An 11,332-nucleotide genomic window follows, 5' to 3' on the forward strand; every position below is an offset into this window, starting at 1 on the left:
TTTGGTGTTACTTCAATAAGGGTAAAATATATTAGGCATTAAACTTTACATGTTTTTGGATAATTTTATCCGCTCTTTACGATGGCCAGCAGCAGAGCAAGAAGAACAATTACGAGGCGAGTAATCTGTGTTAGATCCGCAATCTGTGAAGCACAAGCTAGCAGCTGCTTTACAGCAGTGGTGATCAAAGGAACACTGGATGGACTGACAGGGGCCGAACCTCCTAACAGGAATGCAAGCAGGAAGCGTAACAGCTGTTTCAACAACGCAGCTATTGATCCTCCATTCAGGAAGGTCTGCAAGATGGGGAGCACATTCATAGTGAGGGACTCATCAGCTCCGCCGGCCATGAGAAGGAGATCTTGGAGGGCTGCTGTCGAACAATTGCCTGAACCTGAACTTGGTGCTGCCATAGTCAACCCTTTTCAAAATCTCGCCGAGTTGCGACAAACAGAAGGAAAAGCGAATTGTTTGAGTAGCAAACCTGGGCTCGTCCCAGCAGCAGATGAATCGACCATGTACATCAGAGTTATAAGAGCCAGTGTTGACAAGAATACTGGGGAAGAGAGCGCCATTGCTTGGGTTTAGATGTTTGGAGCGATCAAGCAATTTATATTCGGCACGCTCCTAGGAGAGAGTGTTAAGTTGTTGCCAAACACGTTGAAATAATTGGTTTGAAGGTAGGTTTATCTCAATGTAATTAGTTTTTACAACCCCCGTTTGTTTAAACGCGGTTGAGTGTAAATTAGGGCAACAGTTCTTCTCCCTTTTGTTTGCCTTGTGGTTTCCATTTTGGCGAGAATGAGCAGGAAGCCCGGGGATTGGGACTGCCCCTTCTGCGACCATCTCAATTTCAGCCGCCGCGATTCCTGCCAGCGCTGCGGCGAGCCACGCCCCATGTCCGAGCGGCCCCGCGATGTGGAGTTCATCGGCAACAGCAGCGGCGGCGGCGGCGGCGGCGGCATGAGGGGTGGATCTTACGGCTTTGGCGGCGGCGGGGGCGGCGGCCGCTCCTCCCTGGCCGGATTCCCGGCCGAGGATGTGAGGCCCGGGGATTGGTACTGCGTCGAGTGCAATGCGCACAATTTCGCGAGCAGGACGGGGTGCTACAAGTGTGGCGCGTTCCGCGACCACGACGGCGAAGTGGGCATCGATCGCAGGTTCGATCCTTCCTCGGACCGCCGAGACTCGTCCTCGTCCTTCTCATCCAGGAGGTATTTTACCTCGCCTTCTTCCTCGGCCTCCTCGTATGCTAGCGCCGGTGCCGGGGGTGGTGGTGGCGGCGGCGGCTTTGGCAGGTCCGTGTGGAAGTCGGGGGACTGGATATGCCCGAGGTACTTCTCTTCACAAAACTCTCTTTTGCCAGGATTCTTTATCTTTCGAGAGAAAGGTTCTCCTTTTTCTCTCTCTCTCTTCTTTTTTCTCTTTGCTACAGTTTCTTTGTTTCTCCGTTTTGTTTGGCTATGGAACTGGCATTTTCTTTCGTGAATTGATGCTTCAATGGAGGCTGACAAGGCTTTCTTTGGATTTTGCCAGAACCGGCTGCAAAGAGCACAACTTCGCCAACAGGGTCGAGTGCTTTAGGTGCAATGCTCGTCGCGAGCCAGGTGAGTTGGAAAAAAAACCGACTTTGTTTCTTTTCTCTTGTCGTTGCTGATGGATCCCTCGTCGTACAGGCATGTAAATTTGATAACAATTCCAACACGGATGTGATTTGTCCCGGCAGCCGCATTTGTGTCTCTCTCGTCCAGCATCGAGAAGAAGGTGAAACTCCGTTACCAAGAAGACTAGAGGTAATAGTAGTCGCTGAGCATGACTCTTTGCTGGAGATCGTCCTCGTAAAACCTCCTCCCCTCCTCAGTCTCTAGCAGCTTGTCCAGGTTCTCTTTGTTCTGTTTTATTCTTTTGTCCATGTACTCCCAGGCTTCGTCGCTCACGCGTTGGACCTGGGAGAGACAAGAAATATATATGAGCTTGTGATTGATCAACACGAGTATCTCGAGTACCTGTCGTGGCTTTGGCGCACCGAATGTTGCGTATCCAACATTTCCAGGATAATAACTTGCTCTTCCAGGAAGAGAAGCACCATAAATCCCCCAACGGCCTTCATAAATAAGCGCATCGTATTCGTCCACTGGATAGACAACAGGCTGCAATCCAATCCAAATAGTAATTATCCATAAGAAAAAAGAAGAAAAAACAAACTTCTCGTACCTGGGGAATTCGTGGTGATTTGTTGAAAACCTCCCACATATCTGCAGCTTGAAGCTCTGTTTTCTCCATAAGTCGGTCTACGAAAAGAACCAACTTACGAGCTTGAGCAACAAAGAAAACATAAAAAAGTAAGGAAATGCATTACCTGCCATGGTTTCTAGAGCAGACCGATACTCCAAGAGCACCGACGTGCACTTCTCAATGGCGTATCTCATGTATTCATCTCGTAGCGCTTGAATTTTTGGATTCAGCTGCAAGAAGTTCTCCGTTGTTAAGCCATGATTAGAGCAAGCAGGTCCTCTTACATGAACCAGGACGTCCTTTCTCGTTTTGTAGTATGTCTTGCCCAAGGCAGTGAAACCCGTCTGAAAGATTAGCCGATCAATGAGAGCTCCAGCTTGGCCAAGAAAAGATCCTGATAACCAAGAGGTATTGTCTCTGCCAAAAATCAGCTCTTCTACAATTCTGGCTGCGGGTTCATCAAAGTGAGCAATAAATTTGATGGACGAATGGAAGGAAACTTACGAGCACATAGTCGGACAGCAGCATCTACATACTCTTGCTTCTTTGAGTAAACAAAATCCGGGGGCTCCGCGTATTGCATGTTAACAGTGGTATCCATTTTACGGATGTTAGTCTGAAGCAAAAAAAGTAACATTATTCCTGGAGATAAAACGGCAATATACCTTTATGAATGGAGTATGAGGATTCGGGAAGTAGCAGTCAAGTACAGCAACAGCAGCTTCTCGATACGCTAACCTAGTGCGAGCTTCGCCAGTTTGATCTAGCACGTCTTCCTGGCCAGTAGCAAAAGACCCTCCTTGCTGCAGGAGAAAAGAATTCAGCACGGCAACTAAAATGCTCGTGGCAGGAAACGTACTCTACTTATTGCTTCTTCGAGTTCCGCTTTTTCAATGAATTCCTTGTCATGCCGTATTGCTAGAATGACTGCCTCGTTTCTGTAAGACTAGAAAGAGTGAGAACACAAGTGGCTGTGCAACTTACAGAATATTAGCTAGTTCCGCTCCACTAAAACGGTTGGTCAATTTGGTAATATCTTTCAGCAATCTGAGCTTCTCTTCCTCCGACTTAAACGGTTTGTTTTTAGCATGAACCTGATGCACGAACAGTAAGTAGCGATGGATAAAACTTGGCGAGAAAAGTAAACCTTTAAAATTTCTAATCTTCCTGCTTCTGAAGGAAGCCCCACTGCCATGATTTTGTCAAACCGTCCTTTTCTCAGGAGAGCTGCATCAAGCATATCAAGCCTGTTGGTCGCTCCGATGACCAGCACCTGGACAAACATTTGTAATCAGTGCCGGATTCATAACTGCAAGTAACGTAAGATACGCACTCTTGATGACGTGAGGCCGCTCTGAAATCCATCAAGCTCGGTTAGCATTTGTATAAGGCCCTGCTCACGCTCCCTACCTCCCTGCACTTCAAGAGTGAACAACTCATCAAGTAATAGAAGACGGCCTACGTACCCCTCCAACATCATAGTTTCCACGCTTTCCACCAATAGCATCAATTTCATCAATGAAAATGATTGATGGAGCAAAGTTTCTTGCTCTGGAGAACAGATCTTGCACACGAGCTGCGGCAACCCCGGCATACATCTAGAGTGTGACCGCAAGTTTCGGTTAACAAGACATGATACGAAATATATGGAAAGCTTACCTCAACGAACTCGGCACCACCAACAGAAAAGAACGGTAGTCCAGCCTCGCCAGCAATTGCTCTAGCTAACAATGTCTTGCCAGTCCCTGGAGGCCCATGCAGCAGCACGCCTTTGGGAACATAGACCGTAGGATCTTCTTTGCTTTCCTTGAGCAACTTCACAACTTCTTGAAGCTCAGCCTTGATATAATCCTGTCCGGCAAAGTCGTCAAAAGTTACGCCTGTTTTCTCCTCGGCCGAGAGAAATCTTGCTCTGGAAATTCAAAGAAAGACTACTAGATCAGAACCAAAAGATTCACTGCTTGATTTACCTGCTCTCACCAAGTGCGCCAAGCACGTAGTTACCAGCTGTGAGATCGCGCTCTACATTCCATCCGCGATCTAAAGGATCTCTAAACCTGGTGAAGTAAGACAAGGACCACTTGAGAAAGAAAAAGACCGATGCTGCCAGTGCCACCCGCATCCCCCAAACGGTGACGATTTTAGCCTGTGGATAGAGCTGGTTCGCTATGGTGTTCGTCTTGATCACTTTTATGTCCTTGAGCTGCGGATGGAGAAGCTTCCAAACGTCGCTCATGCAATCACCCGGCATTTTGTCAACCCAGTGCCGCCTGTAGACGACGGGCCTTTGCTCTACGACTGTCACTCCATCTTTGACAACAAGCTTTCGAGCAGGCTCGTCGGCGGCCTTTCCGTCCACAAAATGTGGCAGTAGAACTGGCGAAATGAAAAGCTTGCAAGTAAGCCAAGTGAAGAGACACAATGCTACGCAAACACTTACCAGCAATGTGCTGCCCGTAATTCGCGTACTCGACGTACTCCACCTTTCCTGCTTCCAAGAGCTTCCAGAATTTGCTAAAAGCAATGTTTTGCCCGGGCTCGGGATCCAAGTGTGTTCCCCTGAGAGCGCCTGAGAGCCGCTTGTGAAAAGTTCTCCATAACTCGAGCTGTTCTTGTTCGCGGTCGATCTGAAGTGCTACTTTCCTGTCCATTTCCAGCTGCTTGTCAATCCTTTCCTTCTCTGCCTCGGATACTTTCTAAGAAACACACAAAAAGAAACCAGAGCTAAGTATACAGAGTCTTGTGAGAAAAAAATTTAATACCTTGAAGATTTCTTGCAATCTCTCCTGTTCATCGACCGCGTTTTGAGGCTCTGCCAGCGGCTTAGAACTCAGATTCTGGCCCAGCCAGGCCATTTTGCTAGCCGCAAGCCCCTCTTTCTTGAGGGGCATCAAATGCCCTCTCCCAACGGGCAATTGATCTGCCATACCTCGACACGGCAGCGCATTTGGCATCGAAAATCTCCGGATCGCATCGACGCTCCTCCGCCCGTCATGGCGCATCCGCCACAGGCAGTAGTCGCCCATGGCTCTAAAACCTTATCCCCATTTGAAATTTTTAGGGTTCTTGAGCTAGGGTTTTAGCGAAAGAGGAGAGCAATGCACAAGGACACGATCTTGAAGCTTGCCAGGGGATTCCGGGGCCGCGCCAAGAACTGCATCCGAATCGCCCGCGAGCGCGTCGAGAAGGCGCTGCAGTATGCGTATCGCGATCGGCGCAGCAAAAAGAGGGACATGCGTAGCCTGTGGATCATGAGGATCAATGCGGGCGCGCGGATCTATGGGGTAAGCTCTCACATTCTCGTTTTGAGAGATTTTTTCGAGAGGTTCATCGCTGGTCTCGCAGCTGAGGTACAGTAATTTCATGCACGGCCTCAATCGCGAGAACATCCAGCTCAATCGCAAGGTTCTTTCCGAGATCGCGATGAACGAGCCTTACTCCTTCAAATGCTTGGCCGATATCAGCGATCAAGCCATCAAGGCCAAGGCCGCCGCTGCCAGGCCCAAGCTTGTCCCTTGAGAAAAAAAAGGAAAGGAAAACGAACTATTTGGCCCCAAGAATTTTAGGGTTCTTCGTCTTCTCCAGGGTTTGGATCGATGAGTGGCGGTACGCTATCGGATGTCTACCAGCAAGCTCGCGTCTCCCTCTTCAAAGTACGCGATGGTTTGGAGAGGCTAGAGCGCTTAGAATGCTCCACCAGTAGCAGTAGCAGTAGCCCCCGCGATGGAACTCTCTCCGGATCCGAGATCACCCAGTCAGTGAAGCGTGATCTAGGCCAGCTCCAGAAGTATAGCGAGGAACTCGATCAACTGTGGCGGCTCCAGCTCCAGAAATCTCAGCGAGACTTGTGGAAACGGTGAGTTTTAGATCTCTTTCTTGGTTTGTACTTGATCTTGCTGTGGATCGATAGGAAAGTAGAACAGGTCCTTGAGGAAGCTGATTCCTTGAGGCTTGGACTGGAAAAGTATCTTGGTCGCCAGCATCGACGTCAGATAGAGGCGCAAGAGCGAGCAGATCTTTTCAGGAGAATGGTTGGTCACTTGTGATTCTTGTCATCTATAAACTCGTTTGGTGGCTTTCTTAGAATGGAGACTCGGCACAAGTGCTCCAAATCTTTGACGATGAGCAGCAAGCTATGCGATCCTTGCAACGCTCGTCCAATATGCTCGAGGAAGCCATGGCCGCTGGAGTGGCAGTTCTTTCGAAGTATAGTGTCCAGCGTGACCGTTTAAAGGTAAGCGCACGTTTTTGGACTTCGAGAGAAGCGTGTAAATAATTGTTGGCGTGTGTTGTTGCAGAGTGCTCAGCGTAAGGCATTGGACATTCTCACAACGGTGGGATTATCCAACGCTGTTTTGAGAGTTATCGAGAAGAGACATCGCATTGACAAGTGGATATCCTACACGGGAATGATCGTAACGATTGTTGTGGTCATTGCGGTGTGGATGTGGGTACGCTGAGCCGATAATATACGAGGGTGCCATTTATAATACTCGTTTTTTTTTCCCAAAGGTTTCTTTGTTTTGTTTGTTTGGTTTTGTCACTTCTAGGTGCGATAATAAGATGGCTCCATTAAGACGTCGATATGAAAGTGCAGTATCCATCGAGGTAAAGTCGTCTCGACGATGAATCAGTTTTATCTATCCAGGCTAACTAAAGTTTTGTAGGACAAGTCCTTGCCAGATGGAGATGGCCAGGAGCATTAAATTGAAACTCGGCAGTCATCGTCGAGAACAAACTTGTGGGGAGCTGGCTTCTAATAATCTCGTGGCCCATTTCACTGAGATGTGAGGTCCATCGTGGTTACAGCGAAAGCTGGCCGAACGGACTTCACTCCGTGGGTTGCGAAGTCTTTGAAACCGTGGGGACCGGTGCTGCCATTGCCATAATTTCGAACGAATGGTCGGGTGGCTTTCATCTGAGAAGTTTTCTCAGCGAGAACAGTGATAGCAGCAAAAGTGATTGGAACAGGCAGGTTCATTATCACCATGCAACCGAGGCTCCTCCTCACGACACTTTTTTCCCTTTGGCCACTATTGCTTCTGCCACTGTGCTACTGGAGGAGAAGACTGCAACGAAGTGTGGGCTGCCTGCGGTCACAGCTATAGAAGGGATTATCCGAGAGGCGGGAATCTTGAGCTGCAGCTGGGAAAAAGAGATATTCAGCATTTTTACATTAGTTTTCGCTCGGATTGTCCTGCGTACTTGGAGAATCCAGCTACCGGAATGCCATCAGAATCAGAAGAAATGTTTTTAAACGACTGGGTGGAGCGGTGCCGTGCTGCCGCGGGGACAAAATAGTTCATAGCAGGTTGGCAGTACAAAAACAAGGGGACAATAGGAGGAGGAATGGCTACTCGGGTGACGATCGGGAAGCTTGTCCTTGAGCGGGGATTCCTTTTACCAATCGCTTTCAACGGGACAGTCCACAGTTTGGTCCATCCCTTGCTCCTCCGTTATCCGGCTCCGTTTATGCAGTGAGGAGTGGTGCTGCTCGAGCTATGTATGGAAACTGGCCTCTTCCACCGCCACAGATTTTGCTGCTCGCTGGCCTCCGTCGCTACTTAGCTGCTGTGCTGCGTCGTCGACACTCCCGACAGTCTTTTCGATTGCTCAAGGCTTCCAGACATGCTCGCTGGTGATTTCAGGACATCGGATCGAGAAGCTCGGATGCAGTAGTGGACAGGCAGTGAAGCAGAATGAACGACGATCGGTCTACAAGCTCCGAGGATGGAGACAAGCTTGCGGGGAAATTCAGACGGGTTTCTTCCTCGGACTTGGAGTTCCGGGCCAGCGGGAAGAGCAATGTTCATAGGCTATACAAGCAGGAGCAGGACAAGTCAAAGCAGATGAAATTGGGAAGCAAGGTTGATGGCTTTGAGAGGCAAGGACAAGCATGGTACGTATTTTCTGGCTTTCAGTTTTGCATCGCTTGGATAGAATGAAGCCGCATAGCCACACATAAATTCGGAAAGAAACTTTGCCATAATAATTGCCGGGTGCCTGGTTTCTGGTAGTTTCTTGCATTGATCTAGACCGTATTCATACTCGTTTCCCTGATAATTTTTGCTATGGATTTCACCAGGTTTGTGGCTACGGAGCTACAGAGCGACCTGGTGGTACAAGTAGATGATCTCAAATTTCATCTTCACAAGGTAAGCAGTAAAGAAAGAAAGCCGAGAATTGTGAGCTTACTTGTTGTTTTTGTAGTTTCCTCTTCTGTCCCGGAGCGGTCGTCTGAACCGGCTAGTGTTTGAGTCCCGAGACACTGAAAAGGACCATATTGATCTTACTGGGATACCAGGAGGCCCGGACTCTTTTGAACTTGCGGCCAAGTTCTGCTATGGAATGGCGATTGACCTCACGGCAGCCAATGTAGCAGGACTGAGATGCGCCGCAGAGTACCTGGAAATGACTGAAGACCTTGAGGAGGGGAATCTTATCTCGAAAACCGAGGCGTTTCTGAGCTTTATGGTACTGGGGTCGTGGAAGGATTCTCTTACAGTGCTCAAGTGCTGCGAAAAACTTTCACCTTGGAGTGAAAACCTCCAGCTGGTCCGGCGCTGCAGTGAATCAATTGCGTGGAAGGCCTGCACAGATACGAGAGGCATCAACTGGTCCACCATCGGAAAGGAATCCTCGAGCAGGAAGAGCGACAGTCCAGAGTCGAACGAGATGAGAAGCTCGGAGGATTCTAAGAGTGTTCCGGCGGACTGGTGGTTTGAGGACCTGCTGACGCTCTCAGTCGACCATTTTCTCAAGGTGATCGCTGCTATCAAGGTGAAAGGCATGAGGTCCGATTTACTTGGAGCCGTGGTTACGTCTTACGTGCTAAAGTGGGTGCCGGGGTTGTCGAGAGACACTGGCTATTTCAACGCCGAGAACAACATACACATGACAGCCTCCACAGGACAGGACGATTTTACAGTGCTCCAGAACAAGACTCAGAAGCTGCTCGAGAACATCGTGGGAATTCTTCCGCTCCAGCAAGACACGGTCTCGTGTAGCTTTTTGCTCCGGCTGCTCCGAATCGCAAACATGCACGGGACGAGCACCGCGTGCAGGGCGGAGCTGGAGAAGCGGGTTGGCATGCAACTGGAGAACGCCTCTCTCGCCGACTTGCTCGTCCCGTCCTTCCTCCACACTTGCGAGACACTCTACGACGTGGATCTCATGCAAAGGCTGCTGCAGTACTTTTTGCTCCAAGAGCAAGTAACTCAGGCCAGCCCTTCGACTCTGGAGCAGCAGCTGGGCTTCGATGGAGCCATGAGAAGTGCCAAAGTTAAAGTGGCAAAGCTACTTGACGGCTACCTCTCAGAAGTGGCACGAGATCAGAACCTCTCTCTGGCAAAGTTCCAGGCGCTCGTGGAAGCTTTTCCAGATTCAGTCCGCACTAGTGACGATGGACTGTACAAGGCGATCGACACTTACCTGAAGGTTTTCTTTTCCACGGGTATTTTCGGTTTAACAACCAAACTTCTTCCTGTTTTTACAGGTTCATCCAGGCTTGACCGAACTCGAACGCAAGCGACTCTGTCGCGGGATGGACTGCCAGAGGCTTTCGTCGGATGCGTGCTTGCACGCTTCACAAAACGAACGCCTCCCACTCAGAGTTGTGGTCCAGGTGCTGTTTAGCGAACAAGTGAAGCTTAAGAACGCTCTAAGCCCCGTGTTTGGGAAGGACATGGACGGGTGGGACAATCCGCAGCAGGGCGATGGCTTCCATCCTCTCGTCAGCGATAGCTGGGCACAGGAACTGAAGGCGGTGAAAGCCGATTTGGAGCAAGTGAAAGAGAAGCTTGCCGAGTTCCAAAGCGAGTACTCGCTCGTGAGGCAGCAGCTCCAGAAATTACTTGGGCCAAAGGAGAAAAACCAGCATTCGTCTTCGTCCTCTTCGTGGAGTATGGGGTGGAAGAAGCTGAGACGAGCCTCCAACTTGTTCCACAGGGACGGCATGGATGATCCAGAGCAGCGGCCAAGCTACGTCGTGCAAAAGGACGCCATTGACAACGTAGCCAAGCCTCGACTTCGTAGGAACTCCCTTTCGTAAAGAGACAACAACTTGTTTTTTCGAGGAAAAGCACCTCATGGACCAGCTATAAATTTTAAAACTTCAGGGAAACTGGAGTCCATCTTTTAAACTTAAAATGCAATATCATTTAATGGCTTTAAACTTCAGTGGCATTTAATGTTTTCAGATTATTCTTAAACTCATTATTATTATAATATAAACAAATACACCAATCAACCTAATCCTAAATGCAAAGCTTGATAATGGGATTAAATTTCATCACTTATGAACATTCATAATTATTAGAAATATTAAATTTCTTAGAATATCTTAAGGATATGTATTTTGATAACCACACTACATTAATCAAAGGATAGTGATAAAAAACTCATTAATTAGATTTATATAATATGAAGTTACAATCATTTTATAAAGATACAAAATATATTGATCTCTAACAAAACTATTCAAAGACCAAATCACAATATTATGATTATAATATAATATAATTTTTTTATTAATTTAAATTCTAAAATTTAATATTTATTAAAAAATTTATTCTATAAACCATTTTAATTTATTTTTATATATATGCAACTTATATATAAATATAATAAAACATTCTCATTTGGAGAATGTGAAGCTTTTAAGTAATGAAAAGAAAAGTTATATTTTATAAAACATTAAAATTTTGAAATCAAATTTCTTCTAAAATTTTTTTAAAGTTAAAATTTTTAATAACATATTTAATTGAAATACTAATAAAATAAATGTTACACACAAATTTTATATAGTACAATTTGCATAAATTTTTAAAAAGAATTTAATATTAACTTCAGATTCATATTTAATGAGTTGTTGAATTTACATAAGATTCATCATTATGCATTCTAGATTTATTAAAAATATATTGTAATACATAATTTTTTTTTTATATTTTAACACTGTGAGGTTTATAAATACATGTATATATATATATACATATATATATATATATACATATATATATATATATATACATATATATATATATATACATATATATATATACACATATATATATATACACATATATATATATACATA

At 46.6% G+C, this 11,332-nt stretch overlaps 5 protein-coding genes across 6 annotated transcripts; 4 read left to right on the top strand and 1 right to left on the bottom strand.

Moving 5' to 3' along the window:
• The first annotated feature begins 756 nt into the window (after positions 1 to 756).
• Positions 757 to 1,988, top strand: LOC9636349 (TATA-binding protein-associated factor 2N). 2 transcript variants are annotated; one of them, XM_024661981.1, is made up of 3 exons: positions 757 to 1,334; positions 1,537 to 1,607; positions 1,677 to 1,988. In XM_024661981.1, exons 1-3 carry the CDS (start codon positions 802 to 804, stop codon positions 1,682 to 1,684), a joined length of 612 nt encoding a protein of 203 aa, XP_024517749.1. In that variant the 5' UTR covers positions 757 to 801; the 3' UTR covers positions 1,685 to 1,988. The 2 variants fall into 2 exon arrangements, with proteins under 2 accessions (XP_024517749.1, XP_024517748.1); XM_024661980.1 differs by having other exon boundaries at positions 1,537 to 1,988.
• LOC9662690 (probable inactive ATP-dependent zinc metalloprotease FTSHI 4, chloroplastic) lies at positions 1,467 to 5,308 on the bottom strand. The gene is made up of 16 exons (XM_024661978.1): positions 4,998 to 5,308; positions 4,676 to 4,931; positions 4,206 to 4,611; positions 3,895 to 4,147; positions 3,702 to 3,833; positions 3,569 to 3,649; positions 3,383 to 3,508; positions 3,220 to 3,329; positions 3,095 to 3,173; positions 2,901 to 3,038; positions 2,740 to 2,851; positions 2,520 to 2,683; positions 2,360 to 2,465; positions 2,215 to 2,291; positions 2,007 to 2,150; positions 1,467 to 1,946 (listed from the first exon to the last, which is right to left on the bottom strand). The coding sequence occupies exons 1-16, from the start codon at positions 5,259 to 5,261 to the stop codon at positions 1,788 to 1,790; spliced, it is 2,607 nt and encodes an 868-aa protein (XP_024517746.1). The 5' UTR covers positions 5,262 to 5,308; the 3' UTR covers positions 1,467 to 1,787.
• On the top strand, positions 5,297 to 5,763 carry LOC9636350 (50S ribosomal protein L20). The gene is made up of 2 exons (XM_002988159.2): positions 5,297 to 5,519; positions 5,581 to 5,763. The coding sequence occupies exons 1-2, from the start codon at positions 5,334 to 5,336 to the stop codon at positions 5,752 to 5,754; spliced, it is 360 nt and encodes a 119-aa protein (XP_002988205.1). The 5' UTR covers positions 5,297 to 5,333; the 3' UTR covers positions 5,755 to 5,763.
• Positions 5,764 to 5,803: 40 nt separating this feature from the next.
• On the top strand, positions 5,804 to 6,740 carry LOC9662691 (membrin-11). Its single transcript, XM_024661979.1, has 4 exons — positions 5,804 to 6,091; positions 6,146 to 6,266; positions 6,320 to 6,469; positions 6,534 to 6,740. The coding sequence occupies exons 1-4, from the start codon at positions 5,832 to 5,834 to the stop codon at positions 6,693 to 6,695; spliced, it is 693 nt and encodes a 230-aa protein (XP_024517747.1). The 5' UTR covers positions 5,804 to 5,831; the 3' UTR covers positions 6,696 to 6,740.
• A 156-nt stretch (positions 6,741 to 6,896) lies between these two features.
• Positions 6,897 to 10,383, top strand: LOC9662692 (root phototropism protein 3). The gene is made up of 4 exons (XM_002988161.2): positions 6,897 to 8,134; positions 8,321 to 8,390; positions 8,446 to 9,672; positions 9,731 to 10,383. Exons 1-4 carry the CDS (start codon positions 7,935 to 7,937, stop codon positions 10,283 to 10,285), a joined length of 2,052 nt encoding a protein of 683 aa, XP_002988207.2. The 5' UTR covers positions 6,897 to 7,934; the 3' UTR covers positions 10,286 to 10,383.
• The last annotated feature ends 949 nt before the right edge of the window (positions 10,384 to 11,332 follow it).

Source organism: Selaginella moellendorffii, unplaced genomic scaffold (genome assembly GCF_000143415.4).
Source record: "Selaginella moellendorffii unplaced genomic scaffold, v1.0 SELMOscaffold_87, whole genome shotgun sequence".
Taxonomy (NCBI): Eukaryota; Viridiplantae; Streptophyta; class Lycopodiopsida; order Selaginellales; family Selaginellaceae; genus Selaginella; species Selaginella moellendorffii.

What these genes read in the sequence shown, in the direction of transcription:
- LOC9636349 (XM_024661980.1), top strand. Translation starts at nt 802, where the DNA reads ATGAGCAGGAAGCCCGGGGATTGGGACTGCCCCTTCTGCGACCATCTC. An exon ending in GGGGACTGGATATGCCCGAG is followed by an intron (nt 1,335 to 1,536) that starts GTACTTCTCTTC and finishes GGATTTTGCCAG; the next exon opens with AACCGGCTGCAAAGAGCACA.
- LOC9662690 (XM_024661978.1), bottom strand. Translation starts at nt 5,261, where the DNA reads ATGGGCGACTACTGCCTGTGGCGGATGCGCCATGACGGGCGGAGGAGC. An exon ending in TGCTGTCCGACTATGTGCTC is followed by an intron (nt 2,684 to 2,739) that starts GTAAGTTTCCTT and finishes ATGAACCCGCAG; the next exon opens with CCAGAATTGTAGAAGAGCTG. An exon ending in TGCTCTAGAAACCATGGCAG is followed by an intron (nt 2,292 to 2,359) that starts GTAATGCATTTC and finishes TTCTTTTCGTAG; the next exon opens with ACCGACTTATGGAGAAAACA.
- LOC9636350 (XM_002988159.2), top strand. Translation starts at nt 5,334, where the DNA reads ATGCACAAGGACACGATCTTGAAGCTTGCCAGGGGATTCCGGGGCCGC. An exon ending in CGGGCGCGCGGATCTATGGG is followed by an intron (nt 5,520 to 5,580) that starts GTAAGCTCTCAC and finishes CTGGTCTCGCAG; the next exon opens with CTGAGGTACAGTAATTTCAT.
- LOC9662691 (XM_024661979.1), top strand. Translation starts at nt 5,832, where the DNA reads ATGAGTGGCGGTACGCTATCGGATGTCTACCAGCAAGCTCGCGTCTCC. An exon ending in CAGCGAGACTTGTGGAAACG is followed by an intron (nt 6,092 to 6,145) that starts GTGAGTTTTAGA and finishes GTGGATCGATAG; the next exon opens with GAAAGTAGAACAGGTCCTTG. An exon ending in CAGATCTTTTCAGGAGAATG is followed by an intron (nt 6,267 to 6,319) that starts GTTGGTCACTTG and finishes TGGCTTTCTTAG; the next exon opens with AATGGAGACTCGGCACAAGT.
- LOC9662692 (XM_002988161.2), top strand. Translation starts at nt 7,935, where the DNA reads ATGAACGACGATCGGTCTACAAGCTCCGAGGATGGAGACAAGCTTGCG. An exon ending in GAGAGGCAAGGACAAGCATG is followed by an intron (nt 8,135 to 8,320) that starts GTACGTATTTTC and finishes GGATTTCACCAG; the next exon opens with GTTTGTGGCTACGGAGCTAC. An exon ending in CGATCGACACTTACCTGAAG is followed by an intron (nt 9,673 to 9,730) that starts GTTTTCTTTTCC and finishes CTGTTTTTACAG; the next exon opens with GTTCATCCAGGCTTGACCGA.